Source organism: Lampetra planeri, chromosome 8 (genome assembly GCF_965212315.1).
Source record: "Lampetra planeri chromosome 8, kcLamPlan1.2.h2, whole genome shotgun sequence".
Taxonomy (NCBI): Eukaryota; Metazoa; Chordata; class Hyperoartia; order Petromyzontiformes; family Petromyzontidae; genus Lampetra; species Lampetra planeri.
In genome coordinates, this window is record NC_136114.1 from 13,911,199 (window position 1) to 13,931,400 (window position 20,202).

At 50.0% G+C, this 20,202-nt stretch overlaps 3 protein-coding genes across 3 annotated transcripts in view; 1 reads left to right on the forward strand and 2 right to left on the reverse strand.

Moving 5' to 3' along the window:
* Nucleotides 1-683: 683 nt before the first annotated feature.
* STMP1 (short transmembrane mitochondrial protein 1) lies at nt 684-6,068 on the reverse strand. Its single transcript, XM_078597126.1, has 3 exons — nt 5,811-6,068; nt 2,946-2,999; nt 684-1,370 (listed from the first exon to the last, which is right to left on the reverse strand). The coding sequence occupies exons 1-3, from the start codon at nt 5,823-5,825 to the stop codon at nt 1,287-1,289; spliced, it is 153 nt and encodes a 50-aa protein (XP_078453252.1). The 5' UTR covers nt 5,826-6,068; the 3' UTR covers nt 684-1,286.
* A 374-nt stretch (nt 6,069-6,442) lies between these two features.
* Nucleotides 6,443-14,600, forward strand: LOC144720381 (uncharacterized). The gene is made up of 4 exons (XM_078597124.1): nt 6,443-7,321; nt 8,185-8,875; nt 10,191-10,343; nt 11,320-14,600. The coding sequence occupies exons 1-4, from the start codon at nt 6,894-6,896 to the stop codon at nt 11,611-11,613; spliced, it is 1,566 nt and encodes a 521-aa protein (XP_078453250.1). The 5' UTR covers nt 6,443-6,893; the 3' UTR covers nt 11,614-14,600.
* A 1,480-nt stretch (nt 14,601-16,080) lies between these two features.
* The window catches only part of LOC144720382 (proline-rich protein 5-like), an 18,796-nt gene continuing 14,674 nt past the window's right edge, over nt 16,081-20,202 (reverse strand). The window contains exons 7-8 of the mRNA XM_078597125.1: nt 19,242-19,383; nt 16,081-17,904 (exon numbers count right to left, since the gene is read on the reverse strand). Coding sequence (XP_078453251.1) covers nt 17,069-17,904; nt 19,242-19,383 — 978 coding nt within the window. The 3' untranslated portion in view covers nt 16,081-17,068. The remainder of the gene's footprint in view (nt 17,905-19,241; nt 19,384-20,202) is intronic.

The following is a 20,202-nucleotide window of genomic DNA, read 5'->3' on the forward strand; positions in this document are numbered from 1 at the left end:
ACTTTCGTTTGCTCCACGGACGTGGCAATCTGTGTCAGTGTGCTTTAACTAACCGACAGCCCACGGGCCAAATGTGGCTCTGAAGGCTCTTGGGAGTGGTCCGCTGACAGATAAATCGAGACAGATTAGCGAGTTGAAAGCAAGACGTGCGAGAGAAAGAGATGTGGAGACAAGAGGAGCATGAAGACTAGTGGCCCATCACTAAGCCACGTAACATTGTATGTTACAAAGTCATACGGCACACCAGCACGTATGTTATTGTGACCTGCTGGAAAATATAGTTGAACCCTTTGTATTCTTTGACCCTCACTGCTTTGCCACGTTTTTACAACTCGTGATACAATGAACACATTTTATAATAATTAATTTACTCAATTATAGTCTGGATTTAAACAATTGACACAATAACAAAAAAAGCAACGATTTGAGTATGGCCTTAAATGTAGAGGCACTTCATATGGGAGTTCCTGAGCTTGGATCATCAATTCCCAAGATGGGAAAAAATAATATTTCATAACCAATGCAATTGTTATAGTCGCTTGTAATGATTGTGCTTTTTTTTCTTAAATTATGTCAAAAGCTTTACCAACACCCTTCGCAAAAGCTACTTTGTGAATTGCAAACAATTTTAGTTAACAGCCTTAAGAACGTGATAAACAAAAGAAGTGTTCACTAGAATGCACTTTGACTGCTATAAGAAATTTTATTTCATTACAATATCATTAGTTCATGCTTAAGCATGACATAAATCACCAGCGTTAAGGGAAAAACTAAATCCAGAAATATTGGTCCAGAAAGCCTAGAGACTGATGGACAAAAAAAATATTGTTTATACGTGAAAACATCAACAGGGGTCAATTTTTATTACCCGTCATTTGCCAAAATGGCACATAATGCATTCTAATCTTGCAACGGTTTACCACAAACATGGCAGACATTGGTTTTCGCGACACAAGCCCAAAGTTCAGCGGTAAAACATTTGTGTTCAGAAACAAAAAATATCACCCAGCTGTGTACCCTTTCCCAGTCACCTTCCGGTTTAAATCCAATTAAGCATTACGTTTCAAAGCGGAAATGTATACAGTCAGCAGGGCCTGCGTACCGTGACATCCCAACAAATATTTTGGACATTCTTTTGGACAAGCAATATTTCACGCTCGTTGAGTGGATGCCACCGTGCGTGGATAACATCTTGGCCTGGCAGTGCCTCCGATTTGATTACAGTTCCACTTCAAGTGGTGGCATTAACAGCAAATCCACAGCACAACGCGAGTCTGCAGCAAGGGCTATTGCTTTCTGTCGTCATCATTCTTCTTCTTGGGCTCGTAGGACTTTCTCCACTCGTCCACCTTTTTCGCCACATCGGGCACCTGGATGGCAAATCCAGAGGATGGGGTTGAAGGGTTTTGTAAAACTCATCAGTGACCGTACCGCTTGTTGCCAAAACCCTCTCCGAGGGATTCGCTCTCACTTAAAAATGCAACCAAAAAAATCGAATCGCTCTTATCTTGCAGATATGAACCCGAAAGGCGTTTAAAGATGTATCCCCCTCCCCCCATACCCGATACAATAGATAATTATTGAGGTTCAGGGTCGCAATTTAATCCCAGATTTTATCTCTATTTTAACAATGAAAACAAAAGTTGCGGTGATGCGTTGGCAATGGTGCACAAGAACTATTAACAAAAACTCACATTTGTAAATAACACTGCCTTAAAAAAATTAACAAATGGCCAACATATTGGGTAATGACCCTTCTTCATACGACATAAATATAGAGGCCAGAGAAATAGAGTTGATAAGCGTTGGCCACGACGTGCTATGAAGAACGGCCCATTTCCAAAAATGTTGCCTAATATATATTGCACGGTGTTATTGACGAATGTGTTGAGTTTTTCTATTTTAACAATGCGGTGAATAACGGCTTCCATGCATATAGCTCATAGGCGTAATAACGAATATTAATCGATGCATTGATAAATGTTTACTTAGATCCGCATCTGCAAGATAACAGCTCATTGTATTTTACCTTGCACTTAAAATGCAAGATTTTTAACCTTGGTGGAAAATCCAGATGCATTCCCCATGCATATCATGACCTCGGTCTGACATGTGCTGCGTCTGCATCGCGCAGCGATAATTGTTTTTACGTCAGCACTAGCTAAGGAGTGCATGCCAAGAGGCATGGCAACAACACCACCTACCTACAGGTGTGTTTAGTCCGTCAATCTAGCGAGGTCGGTGTGTCAGCCTATTTCGGCTTTACCCTGTAATACGCAGGCACCACGTTTTAAACTTGATTACTTTTGTACGTGTAACATAACGCAGCTTGTCATCGCTACACTAATTTACAACTCACACATGACAACGGGACTTTTCCATTCACAATGTCAGCCTTGTTATTTTTTTGACAAACCAATTAATGTAGCACATTGAATAAAAAATATATCGTGAAAATGTTTTTGTTTGATCCGGTAAATGATAATGAAAATGTCTACATCAAACTTTTTTCAGTAAATTCTGAGGGCATTCTCATGTTAGCATGTATCCAGTTGTGCAAAACACCTTCAATGTAAACAGATAATATTTAAATTGCATTTATCTATTTAGGAAAGCCTCACAGAGGTATTACAGGAGGGTCCAGTATTGTGATTTTTGGCTAATTTCAATCAGTTGTGTTTAAGTGCGGGAGGAACGATAGGTATTTCATTCATCTTTAGGTACCCAAAGATTAGGCACATTTTTCCAAAACGGGAAAACACACAAGGATTTGGACAAATGGATCAGAAACCTCTATGCTACTGCCATCTCCTGGCCAACTTACAGTCTAGCGAAGACAGAAAATCACTCAAGGTGTTTGATGCATCCAGGCAATGTGGTTGCTGGCAACCTGTAAGACTACAGCTATGGGCTCTGGGTAGGTGCGGTGATAAATGTGAGATCACCTCATAATTCTGGGCAAGGTACATTCCCACAAGATTTCCAAAGGCGAACCCCACCTGCAAGACAAGCGGAGACCACAGTCAGATCCACATTCGCTCCACATCAGCTTTCTCCACCCACTCACAGAGGCCGAGAGAGAACTGGCACAACATTGAATTATAGAGTACATTACCTTCAGCTCTGACCTCACAATCATCCCACCGCTGGCTGTGGAAACTAAAGATTTGACAAGTCACCCGCACCAGTGATTGAATTAAATATCACAATTCCGAGTTGCTATTTGATTCAAATGTATTATTTTGTCTCGGTATTACTTATGATTGATTCACTTGAATATATCATAACTATTTAAAACTCCAGACACATTTCTTAAAATGCAAGTGCCGTGAGCGTAAAAGGTGACGTTGGAAAATCAAATAAGTTCAGCTGAAAACAAATTCCACCGTTTCAACAACACGCAGAAAAAAAACACCGTTTGAAAATTTGACACAAGAACAAATACTGAAGGTGCACTGCTAGGTAGTTTCACCCAACATAAACAAGAGTAGGCCAAAAGTGGCTCGAGGCGTCGGTGGCGTGTGACTCTCGTGGAATTCTCCAATACGTTTTAACGTAACAAGCGTATGGAATTTGCCTCTGGGAGGTTGGCGAAACAGGTCACGAATATGGCGCGTTCACAGCTAAGCCCTCTTCCGTGACCGGGCAATTGATGACCTCTGCAAATGGCGTTGCTGACTATTCAACAAAAAGTCAGGCACGCAGGGTTATTTCATTTATTTTAAAACTAGCATGAAACATTTTGTATTGTTTGTTCTTTCATATTTTACCTATTATGAATATCCATGCTTCTTCTTTTCATATGAAAATTTAATAAAGACTTGCGAGTTTAATTCATTTTTTTACATGCTAAAAAGGCCTAAATACATTTTAAAAGATAATTTAAGCTTGCATTAATGTTTACGGAAGTCAGTTTGACAGTAACTAAACTAAAATATCCCGATGTGATTTGTTAAAATCAATATAATCACCCTATGTGTCCTAACTTTTGGGCCACCCTGTAAATATATATTTATATTCGGGTTGACCTTCAATGAATGCCCTGTGTACCATATATAAAACAAATACCCCAGTGTTTTCGTGTTGTGCCTTAAATTCCATCCACAACAGTGAGCTTCTTTTGTTCAGCCAACTTGTTGTACAAAGTTTTGTTTTGCTCAAATCTATCTTGAGCACAACTTTACAACCGTCTTTATTTACAACTTATTAGGTCACAACTGCGTTGGCAGCAGTGGTGCATAACCGTAAATAACAAACAAAATCAGCACATTCGTCCAATAACACTGCCTTAAAAGGAAAAGTATAACGGGCAACGTTTCGGACAATGGTCCTTCACAGCAGAGAGGCCTTCTCCAAACTCTCGCTGGTCTCTATATGTCCTGTTGAAGGACCAGTGCCTAAAACATCACCTATTATTTCCTTTTCCTTTAAAGGCAGTGTTATTGAACGCATGTGTTGGCAGTTCATTCCAACTGGAAATTTAATAGCTGCAATTAGCATGGTTAACATCGTCTCAATCTTAAGTTAATTTCTTCATTTTCTCTAAAATCACCCCCCCCCCCGCCCGCCTTCATACGATTCCCATTTTAATATGAATTGTATTTTATTACTTAATGCAATCTGAAGGTCATCTCGCTTATTCAATGTCCTCCGAGCCTCTGCAAGACTATGGAAATACTATGACTCAGTGCGAATGAACGCGGTCATGTAAGCTCTTACAGAGGCCTAAATGAAGACAACAATAAGATCAACTACACTGGCACCGCTAAAAAAATAAGTAGGCGTCGTATGGTTTAATGCAACATCTCTTTGCGCGGTACAGTAAAGCCCAAGGCTATTTTTATTCTTACTCAAGACTTTTAATACTCGAGATATTTCGACATGTCCACACTCGAGACGGGACGAAAACCATCCATACATATTTAGTTTTACTGCTAAAAAAACCTGTTCCCGGATTATTTTTTGTTCCACAAAACCCTGTGAATTTGATCGGGGGGGGGGGAGAAAACCACGTCACCTATTTAATTCTATATTACAACACGAAAGCTTTAAGTCAATATTTAACACACGCATTGTTCATTTAAATATCCCATGGGTGGGCCAGTAGAGGGGGCTGTACATGCCACGTCAAAAAAATAACCTAATAATAATAACGGTACAGTAGTGAACTGTACCCAAAGTGTGTGTTGGCGACCACATCAGTAGTGCGAGGTGGGTATCTGTGGCATTGGGTGACCAGTGTGGTGAAGTATGGTCACATTCTCTTCCACCCCCCTCACAACACAGCGCGTTAATCCGAACTCGTTTCTCTCCACGGATTGTAATGTTAAAAGGCCTTGTGGTAGTGGACGAACCATTGCCGATCATTATGTACAAGACAGCACAAGGTTTTATAGCTTACACACTCATTCGGCAGTCCAATCTTATAACACATCGGGGTTTGTGGGGCCTTGTTTTGACCATACTTCACCACGCTGGTTCGCGTGGATTTACGGGTGTGGGTCGGGGACTGGTCTCTAAAGACTTCACCGACTGCAGCGCAGGAACACACGTTGAAGGCAGTGAATCGAAGACACCCACACGCGGCTAACACCAGTGGCGCTGGCCACGCGAGTCATAGCAGAGACCCGCGCCCCTTCGTTGGACCACAGCGGGGAAGTATGGTCAAACGGCCAAAACGCAACGGAGGCCTTGATTTACAACGATGTTGTACGATCACTTTACGACGACGATGATGATGGATGGTAATGGATGATGATGTGAACGATGCGAGTTTACGAAAGTCGAAAGTGAAGGTGAAATCGCCTCACCACGAACTGCAACATCGCGGCGGTCCTGGCGCAAAGTCACCGAGCGGACGTGACGTCGTCGATTCCCCTCTTTAAAGAGCACGCGCGACGATTTGTTATTACAATTAACAATACTAATCTGTTTATATTATTATCGGTATCGAATTAATGGAAGAAGAAAAATAATAATAGTTGAGACTGCGCCGGAAACTCGAGTCGGACAGTGGGGGGGAGAGAGAGAGCCCTGTGAGATGACGTCACCGCGCCTATTGCGGGATGACGTCGGCGCGCTTCGCTGCGTGGTGACCTCACCGCGCCTCCCTGCGGGGTGACGTCACCGCGCCATTCACTTCCAACACTTACATTAAAGTTTCAAGTTTAATTTAGTAGGTATAGCTCTGTGAGCAATGCGGCTCTTGAGTCGGGTGCAACCGCAACAAACAAAATGTGAACACAGAACATCTTAAAGCGACGACGCGCAACAGAAACATACTGGAATAAACCAGCAAATCTTCCAGAAAAGAATAATAATTACATAACAGGTGGTGCCTCTTTTAGCTGAGAGATGGAGCAATGCCATCAGAAGATGGATTTTGGTATAAAGCGTGTACGCGTGGGAAGGGTGATGACTGGGGTAGGGGGGGGGTGTAAGAGGGCCTTCATCCAGCAGTGGATCAATCATGGCTGACGATGCTGATGTTGACCGTGTCACGGCCCAGAGTGTTTCCACTCAAGTACAAAAATCCACATGGAATTGGATCCCAATCGTTTTGTAGACAATCTCATTATTTTTCCCCCAAGCACATTTTATTGCCTTGATCGAAACCGTAATCATTGATTCCGTTGGAGAGCGTTACAGAATTCATCCTCGCGTGTAAACTTTTTTTTCTTCATTTTCACCTTGATTCAACTCCCCCCTCACTCCCTCCTCCTCTTACCACCACCTCAGCGATTTGACAAGTGCAATGTTCCAAAGTCCACGACTTGTCCCTTTCTCGGCAAGATACAACGCAACATTATTCACCCGTCCGCTCGCCTCAACCCGTCATTCGACAACTACTGCGGTCAATACATCTCCTCGGCCGACGGCAAGGATCGTTGATCATGGGTGAGAAATGTGATCATCATCAGCAGCAGCATCAACAGTTCCAATATCGAGACGGGACTCTCTTCTGCGAAGAACTGAGTCTCATCGATCTCGCCGAACAGCTGCGGAACAGCGGATGCCTCCACGAGTCCGAGGCGCCGGAAGATCTCACCGACCTGGTGTTCGAGGAGGACCTCTCCCCCCCACGCTGCCCCCCACTCGATCAGGAGTCCCTTGAGAGCGGCCGTGCGGCCGATTGCCCCGACAGCCGCCAGTCGTCCGCATCGTTCAGAGCTCCCTGCACGCCGTTTTTCGTCTACAGCCGCGCGCAAATCGTGGAGAACGTGCGCGCCTACCAGCGAGCGCTGAGCGCCAGCGGATTTCGAGCAACCCTCAACTACTCGGTGAAGGCCAATGGAAACCCGCATCTGCTCAAGGTCATAAGGTCAGACCAAGGCACCGCACCCTGTCGCCTGTCCATTCGGTCTCAATCTCAGCTAGTTCCGTCCCATCACCTGGGCCAGCTCACCTGTCAGCTCGCATCTTCTGGTCGAGGCCGTGTCAACTTGTCCGTTTGCCTGGCCGATCCGCCTGATTTACCTGTCTTGGCTTGACTGGTGTTCGTTCATCTTACCTGTGTCACCTGGCCACGTCACCTGTCCACGTCACCCGTCCATGCCTCCTGCCTGCTCTCCTCACTCATTTACCAGTGCCACCTGTGCCTACGTGTTCCCTGTTCATGTGTTCCCAGTGTCCATCCATCTCACCTGTTCGCCCACCTGTCTTGTTGACTCCTGTCACCTGTCCACCCATATTACCCATCCGCCTGCCTCACCTGCACAGCTGTATCACGTGTCTGTCCGTGTCACCTGCCTGCCCACACAGTGCGAACTAGGGACTTCATGCGATTGCGCGTCACACACTCTGGGCGACTAGTAGATGCCAGCAAAATTAGCCACGTCAAGAGGATGTTGCATACTCATGCTGTGAATTTAATGTCACGGTACATAAATCAAATGTGCAAGTGTGTAATAGCACATGCTAAGAGAGCATTGTAGAGGAGGTTGTGAAGAGTGTGGCACGTGCGTAGGATGGAGGGGGACAGCTGACCGAAATGCGCAGGTTGCCGAGACTGTCAGAATATACGCTGGAGGCAATCTGTTCAGCTAGCAGAATGACCCGGAGAAATAAAAGGAATGGCAAACTTGGGTGCCATAACAGCATTGGCCATAACGACCTCTTGACCTCAACCTTTTTTTAACATTTGCGATCCTTGTCCCTGACCCGTGCGTCTCGCTCCGCGAACAGCTCCCTGGGCTGTGGAGCCACAGCCGTGAGCGGCAACGAGATCCGCCTGGCGCTGCTGTCGGGGTTCGAGCCACGGCGCATCCTGCTCAACGGCAACGGCAAGAGGCGCGACGAGATCGCCTTCGCCGTCGCCCGCGGCTGCTCGCTCAACGTCGACTCGCTGTTCGACGCGCGCAGAATCGGCGACGTGGCCTCCTCGGTGACGGGCCCCACGCCGCGCGTGCCCGTGCTGGTGCGAGTCAACCCGGACGTGGACCCCAGCGTCCACCCATACGTCGCCACGGGCCTCGCCTCGTCCAAGTTCGGCGTGTCGCGCGGCCCGTCTTTCGACGCCCTCCTCGACGCGGTGAGGACCAACCCGCGCCTGGAGCTCTGCGGCCTCCACTGCCACCTCGGCTCCACCGTGAGGGACCTGGGCGCCTTCAGGGCGGCGGTGGCCTTCGTGGCGCGTACGGCGACGGAGCTGCGCTCGGGGGGCGCCTTCCCGGCGCTGCGGGTGCTGAACTTCGGCGGCGGGCTGGACATCGACTACCGGCGCGATGGGACGAGCGCCGCGCCGTCGCCCGACGAGCTGGTGGCGGCCGTGCGCGACGAGCTGCGTCTCTCGTGGCAGGCCGCGCCGGAGGACGTGGAGGTGGTGATGGAGCCGGGCCGATCCATCGTGGGCGACGCCGCCGTGCTGGTGACGGAGGTGCGGAGAGAGGGTAGAACCGGAGCGGACCCACAGGGGTGCAACGACGCGTCGAATCGATCGACTTAAACATCGATTCCTGAACTCACGAGCTGTATGTTAAAGCACATGCTTGCAGATCGGTGTATTTCAATTGGTATGTCGTATGACAAGATGAGTTCGCTGAATAAATTCGGTAAATCGAATTGCGACTATGAATTGTCACGGTCCACCGCATGGCTAGTTCATTCAACTTTCACGGTCCTTAAAGATTCCTCATTTGTAAAAAAAAAATACTTTTCAAATCATGAACGTACGCTCCTACCACAGCTCGATGGTGATATCACCGCATGCACATCGGCACCTACGAGTGTGTGACGTCACGAGAGTGTCACAATCACGTGCTTGACTACGACTTTTGTACGAATGAGCTTCAGACCTTCAGACCTGTCGCACAACCTGGGGACACATCGCCGAGATAAGTGTTCACAAGTTAAGAGCGAGTGTATTTGGGTTTTTTTTTGGGTTGCGTTTTTAAAAGATGAGCCACAGGGTGGCGTGCGTAGCCTGGGTTTGGTGGCTCGCTCAGAGATACTCCCTTGATGGTGAAAGGGGCAGCCTGCGTTCGAATCCAACCTCCTGTGATTACACCGAGTTCAAGTGGTGAGTTAATGGTCTCGGCCCGGTAACTCATGGCTAAAAAAAGACAAAGATCCCCCGTATAGCCTTAACAGACTGTAGGGGCAAGTGCTGTTTGCGAGCACCTATGAAGGCCGCAACGGTACAACGAGGGGGTGGGTGGCCAGCACCACACCCTTTGGCTCCCTAGTAGCGATGTTTACACACCGCACCAGGTACTCATTTGAGGCTGAGTCGACTTAGGGGAGGCCCAGGAGTATTTATCTCTGAGTGGAAGAGATGGAACACGATTAATTTGCAAAAATGAATTTGGATCTCCGAGGTAGCCCTGCGATATCCACTTCCATGAGCTGTTGTCTAACATAAAGAGGGTTGCACCGTTCCACGAGAAGATCTGAATGTATACTCAGTCTCCGAACGCGTGACGCCGATAGGACAATCGTGAGGACAATTTGTCGTTAGAGGTTTTCAAAACAGTAAGTATTTACGTTTAAAAAATGCGGACATTTTCCCCAAAGGCCACTCATGTATTTTCACGACACATCTGGATCTCACGACCGGGCCCCCCTCCCGCCCGGCCCCCCGCGTCCCTGCAGCTCCAAGAACGGAGCCGCGAGGGTCTGGTTCATAATGGCTTTGGCTCTGTGCGAGATTTATAAACAAATTTGTGTGTTTTTTTTTTATATAATCTGTGCAGGTGCTGGGCGTGAAATCCGCCAGAGACAAGGAGTTCCTTGTTGTGGATGCGGCGATGACCGACGTGATGCGGCCCAGCCTGTACGGGGCGCATCACCACGCGCAGCTTGTGCAGGACCCCCCGGGAGAGCCGAGCTACGCCGTCTTCGACGTGGTGCGCACAGCACACACACGCACAAAGATCCCCCCCACCCCCCCTCCAATATGGCCCACAACCTCTGTTAGCGAGCACCTATTAAGGCTGGCATGGCACACATCAGCACGGATGGCTACGTACGGTGCGAAAGAAGCTCAACGTACATACAAGGGGGCCAGCAGCATGACCAGGTACTCATTTGAGGCTGAGTCGACCTAGGGAAGGCCCAGCACTGGTCCAGATGTCACCGATGTTGGCCGAGAGCGGGAATCGAACTCGGGTCGCCGGGGGTTCGAAGCGCAGCGCGCCAACCGCTACACTACACAGACGACTGCGCCCATACTGCACCTGCGCCCCACGTGTATGTGTATGTTGAACTCCTTTTGCACCTTACGTGGCCAACCGTGCTAAATCGGACACGCACCGCTATGCTTCAAGCGTACGCAGCATGCACGGCTGGAGCCAAACCACGCATGCACTGCCACCACCACTACCACCACACGCGCACACACCCCGCCGTGCGCTCCTCACATGCGCGCCACCCATCACGCCGTGGCGCGTGTTGTGTTGCATGCAACCACGTGATTATGCACGCAGCCACGCATTCGTGCAACCACGCGGTTATGCACGCAACGTTCCTGCTGCCGTGTACGAACTACACAGCATGCAGACCGGGCATACAATGATGCATTTAATTCATCGATTAAGCTCTGGTGGTCTCGATACATGTTATAATTAAGTATGTATGCTGAACTTCTTTCGCACCGTACGTGGCCAACCATGCTAATTGGCGGTGCGGGGTAAGGGCAACAAGTATGTGTGTGCGTGTGTATAACAACTGATTATTTACGACTGCACGCGGTGATTGTTCGCCGTTTCGACAAAATCGCAGGCCGCGAACAATTCGCCAAACAATTCTTGTGCCGAGGTCGCGGCAAGAAAAGTTCTAACCCGGGGTCGAACCCTGACCCCGCCGTGCCGACAACGCCCGCAGGTCGGCCCCGTGTGCGAGTCGGCCGACTTCCTCGCTCGGGACCGGCGCCTGCCGCGGCCTGACCTGGCGCCGGGACCCGGTGGCGCCCGGCCGCAGCCGCAGCCGCTGCTGCTGGCGCTCTTCGACGTGGGCGCCTACTGCTCGTCCATGGCCTCCAACTACAACGCGCGCACCCGCGCCGCCGAGCTGCTGGTGAGCGGAGCGCGCTGGAGGGTCGTGCGGCGCGCCGACTCGTTCCGCGACCTCGTCACTCCGTTCTCGGGGCTGCAGGGATGCGGGGGGCCCCAGTCGTGAAATCCGCGCCCCACCACCAAGTCGGCTAGTGGGACTACGTGCGCGCACGGGCCAACTTGACGCGGTCATCAGATTTCGTTGCCGCTGTCGCCGTCGCCGTTGTCTTTGCTGTCATCAGCAGAGGCATCATCTTCGATGGTGTCGTCACTCTCGTCATGAATGGTGGGGTGGTGTCTGTGCAGTTTCCTTGTCGTTATCATGATCATTGTTATCATTGCCATCAGAGCATTGTGGGTTTTTTTTTCATCACTGCCACTTATTATCGGCGAGTCATCATTTTCATCCCAAACAAAACCCTCATCTCATCTGTTACAGAACCCTTGTCGAATACCAAACACAATTCTCATTTAATATGATACAAGCCCCTCTTTTTATCCAATAAAATAATATAATTCTCATCTCACACCAGTACAAAAGTCATCCTATACAGCAGGACCCTCGTTCTCACTGCGGTATCAGTGTTGATGATCTCACACGGAACTCTTCCTCCAAAAAAAATATTCTCTCAACTACGACAACCATGTCCCATTGTGGCGCCTAAGTTTATTCAGTTGCCGGCCGACTCCTCTGACCCGTTAAAAAAACACGCTTTAAGAAAACACGCCCGTAGCCTCCGCGAGAATGTATAGAGTTTACCGGCAGCCAAAGACTCATTTCAGGGAAACAAGCCACGACCGGTTCGACGCCGAACTGGCCGTTGCCGGCTTTGCAGCGCGAGAACGAAGGCGAAGCCGTCAAGAGGCGATCGTGAATCCGCGTCTCCCTTACGAGCCACTAGTCAGCGGGGAAATGAAATCACGGCGGGCGAAGGGCATTTGTCAGTCGTTGCAGCTGTCTGCTTTGTGCCGCGTTCCTTAAAATAACTTCCCGCCGGTTTGCTCTGGGTTTAAATGACCGTCGGTCACCGACTCAGGGCCACTGCGGTGACGTTTTGAAAGTTTGAAAATGTACTGAAGGTTTCAGAAGCCAGAGCGCCGTTGCAAATTCTAGATTTGAAGTTTTCGTGACTGCAAGGATTCATACTCTTAGGTTTTTTCGGTAAAGTCATGAAGGTAAAAAAATAAAAATAAAATTAATAAAAGTAATAATAGAAATAAAATAAAATAATAAATCACGACGTTTCGGAGGAACACAAGTCTCCGTCATCAGGTGGGACCGTCACAGCTAGATTTGCTGTATCAAGTAAGGCAAAAATTCCAAGATACAAGTTCTTAAATACAAGTTAACTTGATGACGGAGACTTGTGTTGCCTCCGAAACGTCGTGAATTATTATTTTATTTCTATTATTACTTTTATTAATTTTATTTTTTACCTACGCCATTGCAAAGTTGAACGCTCTTGTTTCGAGTCGGCGAAGCCACGCGCAACCAACCCAATAAAGGGCTGGCCTCCTGCTGTCGTCTTGTGGTTCAGCGTCACAGTGGCGAGATGCGGTTCTTAGAATTGTGGCAGTTCTTGAGCTAACGAGAAAACCTTCACGTGCTTTACGCACGCACGCACACAGGCGGACGGACGTTAGAGAAACGCGTCGACTATCACCGCGTGTGTTATGATGCACATATCCGTATACAGCGGGCTCCAGAACTCTGAAGAGAACGTGCCGGAACCAGCAATGCACGATAGAGAGCGTGTCATAAAACTGGCGGAGAAATGTTGCGTGGATCCGTATAATAAAAAATAAAATTATGTACCCGGGGAAATAGATAATTAATTCTTGATTTGAAGCTTTCGTGACTACAGGAATCCATACTCTTTGGTTCTTTCGGTAAAGTCAAATAGGTAGAAAAATAAAATAAATAATATATTGTGATATATTATTTTTTATTTTATTTTATTTTCTACCTAAATAGATCATTGTTCAGAGAGAGCAGGACGTTCCAGACGTCGCGCGCAAAGAAGTTAACTCAGCCCTTTATAGGATGGAAAAATGGAAATAAATATATCTGGACAACATCAAAGAAGCGGGACCTGCTGTTGAAATAAATCAGCGGAACTATTTTCGCTCTATATTCACACAACTAAAAAAACGCATTAAAAATAAGACTCGATCTACCCTTGTAAATGTTGCCATCTCATTACGAGAGGGAGAATGTTTACACAAAAATAAAGCACCTCAATCCAAGAAGCGTTTGTCAGTTTTAAAAGACAATAATGATTTCAAGAACTTCAGACTTATCGGACGCTTATCACACACACATATAGTCCATGACTTTCTTGGAGAACTGAGTAATGTACAAACACATGAACAAGTTAGATTTTGAAAAGCCCTTGCTACCATTTGCTACATACATACAGACTATCATTCACATTCGAAAAAACACATTAATATAAACATGCCACAATGCCTGGCTTTTAGAATTTTAGACTCTGAAAAAGGCAGTTGATTCAGTGCAAACTGATATAGTCATAAAATCTCTAGAAAACCAAGGCCTTCATAAGAACATGCGACCTCCCTTGCCGGTATCAAAATATAAGAATAGGTGTTACCCTTGCTGGCAATTAAACAGTTGTGTTAAGATGTTAAAACAGCAAACTGAAGCCTTTTGCAAGGAACCATGTCTGCATTAACCACGCATTTGAAACTGATTGGTCCACACCAGAGACATCTTTCTTTAGAGCCTCGTCTCAAACAGTGTTAGACATGATTCCTTGCAAAAGGTTTCAGTTTGGTGTTTGCAAAAGTAATGTATCGGACCTGGGGGGCAGGGCATGGCTAGAAATGATGACGGCAAATGAACGAGAGGGGCGAAGGAATGGCAGCGAAAGGCGAAAAGGCGACCCAGAGCAGCGACACCGGGGAAGTGCAGCGGTGAAATCGGCGCACGTGCAGCAGCAGCAGCAGCAAGGCGAATCGTCACGGGACCGCCGCGCGGGTTGGCGATGTTGTGGGGAGGCGTTCATTCGGCAGTGGATGGATCGTGGTTGACGACGACGACGATGATGATGATGACGAATGCAGAGAGAATATAAAGTAATGGTTACACGATACACATTGCATTTTGTTTTTTATAAACACAAATACTCTCGGTGCACTCATTACACGAATTATTACATTGGCAGCGCACAAATTCACCAGTCGGCCACCTCCACCAACATCCAGTCGAGGGCAATAGTCGACATATAGCCCCCACCTTACAAAGACCCCCCCCCCCCCCCCATACAGCCTTAGCAGACTTGGGGCAAGTGCTGCTAGCGAGCACCCTATGAAGGCCGGCACGGCACACGAGGGGGCGGTGTGGCCAGCACCACGCCCCGGCCGCCTTTCGTCGTGCTCGTTTGAGGCCGAGTCGATCTAGGGGAGGCCCAGGAGCGATAACAGTTACCCACACTGCGTCAGCGTGTGGGGGGGGGGGGGGGGGGCCTTGTGCGTCAGCGCTTTGGAAGCAAGCGTCGGTGGATCACGCTGAATTGCGACGCTCCACATCCGGCCGGGCTTGGGAGGCGGCTCGGACAGGAAGTGGGTTTGTGAACCCATCTGTGGGGACCTCCATTTTTTGCCCCCTGGGCACTCAAGTTTCCTCCCCCAACGCCAAATAAAGCTCCTCTCGGAGGAATCCTCCTCGCGAATAGTGTCTTGAGATTAATTGCGACATTCCTTGATTACAGCAAGCGGGATTTTGTGAATTAAATGTTGCGTGGTCCTTCCCCGCAACTCCGATAAGCATGGTTGCCTACGTAGGGTGCGAAAGAAGTTCAACAAAGCATACATTGCATTCCTGGTGGTGTTACTGATTACCTAAACAAAGACAATCCCAAACCTGGCATGGGATTGGGAGTGTTTATTCTGAAGCATCCGTCTCGTGCCTGTGACCACATCACCTGGAATACGTTTCAATCTCGTCAGATTTTGAAAGCCAAGCCGGCTTGAGCCTGGATAGCGCTTGGATGGACGACCGCCATGCATGACGCGGAGCTACGTGGTGTGATGGCAGAGGCCAGTGCGGAAAAACACATTGTTGTACTGCACACGAAAGCACGTCTTCACAAACCCACACCGACCGGCGTGGTGAAGTATGTTCAACATAACGCCCCGATCGTAAAGTGGATTCACAGAGATGTTGCTACGTGTCCAGAGCGCACGTGCCCCAGATCGCTACGTATTGTCGACCGGACGCGAAAGAGCGTTTGGAGCTCATCGCATTCCTCCAGCACAAAATTAAGATTCTGATGCCGTTTGTTTGCTGGTCGATCGGGAGTTTGGGAGCACTTCGGGCCCTCTGCTCAGACACGGTTATGAAAAACAATGTGAATGCATCCCTTCAGTTCTCAGTACTGTGAGACAGAACGAAACTTAAACTGCCTTTACCCCCCCCAACACCCCACCCACCGGTGATAGGATTTCCTGTATGGCAGGAGGCTTGTGTTTAGGTACAGTAGGAGTGTGTGTATGTTGAACTTCTTTCACACCGTACGTAGCCCACCGTGCCGAGCGACGCAGCCTCAGGATGGAGAAGTGGAGGCGGGGGTTATTTCTCAGGAGTAAACGTTTATTTTTCGACGCCGCAGATGCCCAGTCCTTTTAAAAAGCGAAGCGATTGAAATGCCTAATAATGTTAACGGCGGCCTTGGGACTGCCCCCTCACGTTGTGGCATCTTGCGGCAAGTTTCCCGCGGCCGTGAGGTACGCACGGCTCTCCGGTGGCGTGTGCCTGGACTCGGACCGCGCCGCTGTTCCACCGGAGAAGGTTCCGGCACGCGCGCGGGAAAACGCCGGACGCGGTGCGGAACGACGCGTGGGACAAACCCGAGGGGAACGCGTCGGGGGAGCTGCGCCACTCGTGAAATTATTGAGGACGCTCGCGAGCCGTCGTGAGCAAAAAAAAAGAAAAATGCATAATTCATCATTAAATCGTGATAACTTTCAAAGTCCATCCATTCAGGCTGACCGCTGGTCACTTGCGGCTTTCTGTGACTCGGGCCATTCACAGCGGGAGACGTAACCCAACAACGAACCGCTCTCATCTTGAAGCGACACACACAATGGCTGTGCTCGAAGCTTCGTCAATGAGACAACAAAAAAACCAACAACCCGACTTTGAATCGACTCTCAGGGACCTCATCAATTCACGATACACTGCCACCACAGGGGTGCCATCACGGAGCAGGTGCGTCGCTCTGTGACAGGAGAAGTTTGATATAAGCACAGTTCTAATATAAGCAACACATGCTTATGTTACGCTGGTGCACAGATCGCCTTGTTCCCAACGGCACTGCTTATAATCCTACTGTGTATGCAACGGTATACACAGCGCACAGAAAATTTTAATAAACAAATACGCAAACAAAATCTTCACTTCAAACAACCCAGAGCACACAGCCTGGACAGATATCTGAGATAAGAGGCATAATTTTTTTTGGCTGGGGCGTGGTGTGTGTGTGTGTGGGAGGGAGAGTTTCATCTCGCTTTAAACTCGCTAACTGGCAGCAGCGCCGCTGGCCGTGCGCCGTCGCTCCTCAGAGGTCCCGGAACTCGGCGTGCTCGAGTCCCAAGTTCCGCAGGGCGCCGTCGCGCGCGCACGCCGCCAAATCGCGGCCGCCGCCGCCACGGCCGCCGCGCAGTATGGGCTCGCTCACCGTGTAGGGCAGCGCGCGGCCCGCCGCCCTCAGCTCGCGCTGGTGCAGGTGGCACGGCGACTTGCGGCCGCCCCCCTCCGGTACGCCGAGGCTGCTGTACTCGCTGCTGCTGCTGCCGCTACCGCCCGCAACGCCGCCGCCGTAGTCGCGCGTTTCCCCGGGCGCGGCTCGCGAACCCGCGGAGTTCGGGAGCTCGGAGAGGCCCGGGAAGGCGGCGTCGGAGGCGCTCGATCCCTTGGCCAGGTGGTCGGCCGCCCGATCGTGCAAGGCGCCCAGCAGCTGCTCCTGCTGGGCGGTGGAGAAGGACGGCACCAGGAGGTCAGGCACCGACACGCTCTGCTCGGCGCGGCAGATCTCCAGCGACTTGAGGTCCTGCGCGAAGGAGCAGCACGCCTCCAGCTTGGCCGTCGGCTTGTCGGCGATCTCGGACTCGCTGAGGCTCTTCACGAGGCTCTGCACGGCGGCATCGGGGACGACGGCGCCGCTCGCGTCCGGGCCCCGGGCGACCTCGCCGGGGGTCGGCCCGCGGTTGGGGTCTCCGGCAGTGCCGTCCCCCGGCGAGGAGATCTGCGCGGCCGCCCCCGTGTCGCATTCGGTCTCCGGCAGAGGCCCCAGCGGGTGGCCGTTGTGGCTCCAGGAGCGCGGCGGTGCGCTCTTGACGGTGGGCGAGCCGGCCAGCTGCGAGGTCTTGGGAGGACGGCAGGAGAAGCGCTTCTCTGCGGGACGGAACGCGTGTGTGAGTGCGTGCGAGTACGGGAGACAGTGTGAATTTAGTGTGCTGGGTCAACGGCACGCTATCGATGTTTGGCTTGGGAGGTCAGATGGTGGCGGTGATGGCGATGATGCCGTGAGAATACGATGGTAATGACTGATGAGGATGATGACAATAATGATCACCATCATCATGATGACACTAAGAAGAGTGAAACTGGGTCAATCGTGATCAGAATTTAAATTCAGGAGCTCGCGCGTCAGAGTTTCACTGCTCTAACCACTGAACCGTGTCCGTCCAGTTACACTTAATCGGCCCTTTGTCCATTGTAAGTAAAATCATCAAAAGAATGTCGTCCCAGACTAACTTGAGTTGTATAATGCAGCCGAGTGCCAGCCACTGCAGTTCGACTCCAATGTCAGTATTATTTTTAATGTTTTTTTTACAACACGCATGATTCACGCGCTGGCAGATTTGGCAGATTGGTGGTTAACATCTGGCCAAAACACTCCACCAGATGGAAACGTCTCCATACGCCAAAACGCGAAATGTGCTTTTGGCAGAACCGCTAGCGATAAATCCGAGTTGCGCATATGCACTAACTTTGTGACCAGACGAGGCTGGCAGGGGCAGCTGGAGATGTCAAGAACATTACGGCACGACATCTCGGTGCTGAAAATTTTTACGGAGGGAGCAGGGGGGGGTAGACCTGAATTCTGCGTTATGATTTTTTGCAATCGCACCATTGCTGTGTACGATGTATGCACAATTAACCCAGGGTCTCCCTTGGAGGGAAATAGACAAGGGAGAGAGAGAGAGAGGGAGAGAGAAAAAAGAATATTAAGAGATACTTCTGGTCTCTGATTGCTGATTGCAGGCGGTGATGAGAAACAAAAGTGGCACTCTTTGGACACACGTAGTAGTAGTAGGATGGACAACAACAGGATAAATAAAAGTGTTGTTCAGAAAAATGTGAAGAACGGGAAAGAGAGGAAGACTTCACAGAGAACGGCTTGCGGAGAGATTTGTGCCAGCAAGATGTGGCACCACTTGAGCATATTGGCACAAGTCAGAATAAAAGTGGAAATAAATGACGAAATGTGCAGTGGACACCTATGGCTTTATCTGCCCATGGATCGCGATGATGATGATGACTTCTGGTCTCAACAGACTCATGATAGGCACATAAACCGAAAAAAACTTCAGTCCCTTCATTAAACCACACCCGTATGAAGGTCACCCCACAAAGTAAGAAAGTTTCCGTCAGAGAAGTTTCCGTCGTGCGTGTGCGTCCGTCCGTCCGTCCGTCGGAGGCGGGGGGTGGGGGAGAGGGGCGCTCACCGAGAAGGCACACCGAGTGCTCGGCCAGATCCCCACCGGCGTGCACCGTGCCGAACGTGCCGAGGTACGAGGAGACGACGCGCGGGATCAGCGCCTCCAGCTGCAGGTACTCGCTCGTGGGGCCCTGGGGCTCGTGGACGCTCTGCGGGAGACAAAGGAACGCCCCCGCCCAGACCCCGCGTTAGCCTCAACGCACTGTCGGGGAAAGTGCCGTTAGCGAGTAGCGGCGCGTATGAAGGCCGGCGCGGGTACATGGCAGGGGGGGCCGGCCGGCCGCCTTTGTTTCCCCCCGGTTGGCGATGTTTTTACACACCGCACCGGGTGCTCATTTGAGGCCGAGTCGACCTAGGGGACGCCCATTACCGGTACAGATGATCGTTTATGGTGCTGGCCGTGAGCGGGAATCGAACTCGGGTTTGGCCGGGTTGGTGGAGCAGCGCGCTAACCACTGCAACCACCGCTCTGCCTACGCAAGATTTATTCGCATACGCGAGCGCACGCACGGCCTGGTATTGGTGTCTTTGTCAGGTTCGGTGCACGCTGAGGCCACGTGATGAGACAAACCCAAGGTGTGCGGAGTAAGACGACGGGCAGATGCACCATCTGTGCTCCCCGCCGTGGCAGAGTTGGCCTGCCCTTAAACATGCACACTCCTTTCTTGGTAGTAGCATACGCAGCACTACCAAGAACTGTGGTAATGTTTATATTGTTCGAACGAAAATACATTTATTAATGAACATGCAATGCCTTCCTTCTGTGGTTCGCTCTCGAGTTTTGTTTCCCTGGAAAAATGTCCTCAAGCCCCCCCCCCCTACCCACCCCCCACCTCCCAAGCCAAACTCTGAAGTTCAGTGACAAGCAGGAGAGCTAAGGCGAGCGGTGTTCGCACGCCGCTCTATGAACCTGGCGACCTCTGCCGCCAGCGCCCCCCGCCGCCCCTCCCCCCCACTGCCCCCTCCCC

What these genes read in the sequence shown, in the direction of transcription:
- STMP1 (XM_078597126.1), bottom strand. An exon ending in ACCTTGCCCAGAATTATGAG is followed by an intron (nt 1,371 to 2,945) that starts GTGATCTCACAT and finishes TTTGCCATCCAG; the next exon opens with GTGCCCGATGTGGCGAAAAA.
- LOC144720381 (XM_078597124.1), top strand. Translation starts at nt 6,894, where the DNA reads ATGGGTGAGAAATGTGATCATCATCAGCAGCAGCATCAACAGTTCCAA. An exon ending in CCGCCGTGCTGGTGACGGAG is followed by an intron (nt 8,876 to 10,190) that starts GTGCGGAGAGAG and finishes TAATCTGTGCAG; the next exon opens with GTGCTGGGCGTGAAATCCGC. An exon ending in GCTACGCCGTCTTCGACGTG is followed by an intron (nt 10,344 to 11,319) that starts GTGCGCACAGCA and finishes CAACGCCCGCAG; the next exon opens with GTCGGCCCCGTGTGCGAGTC.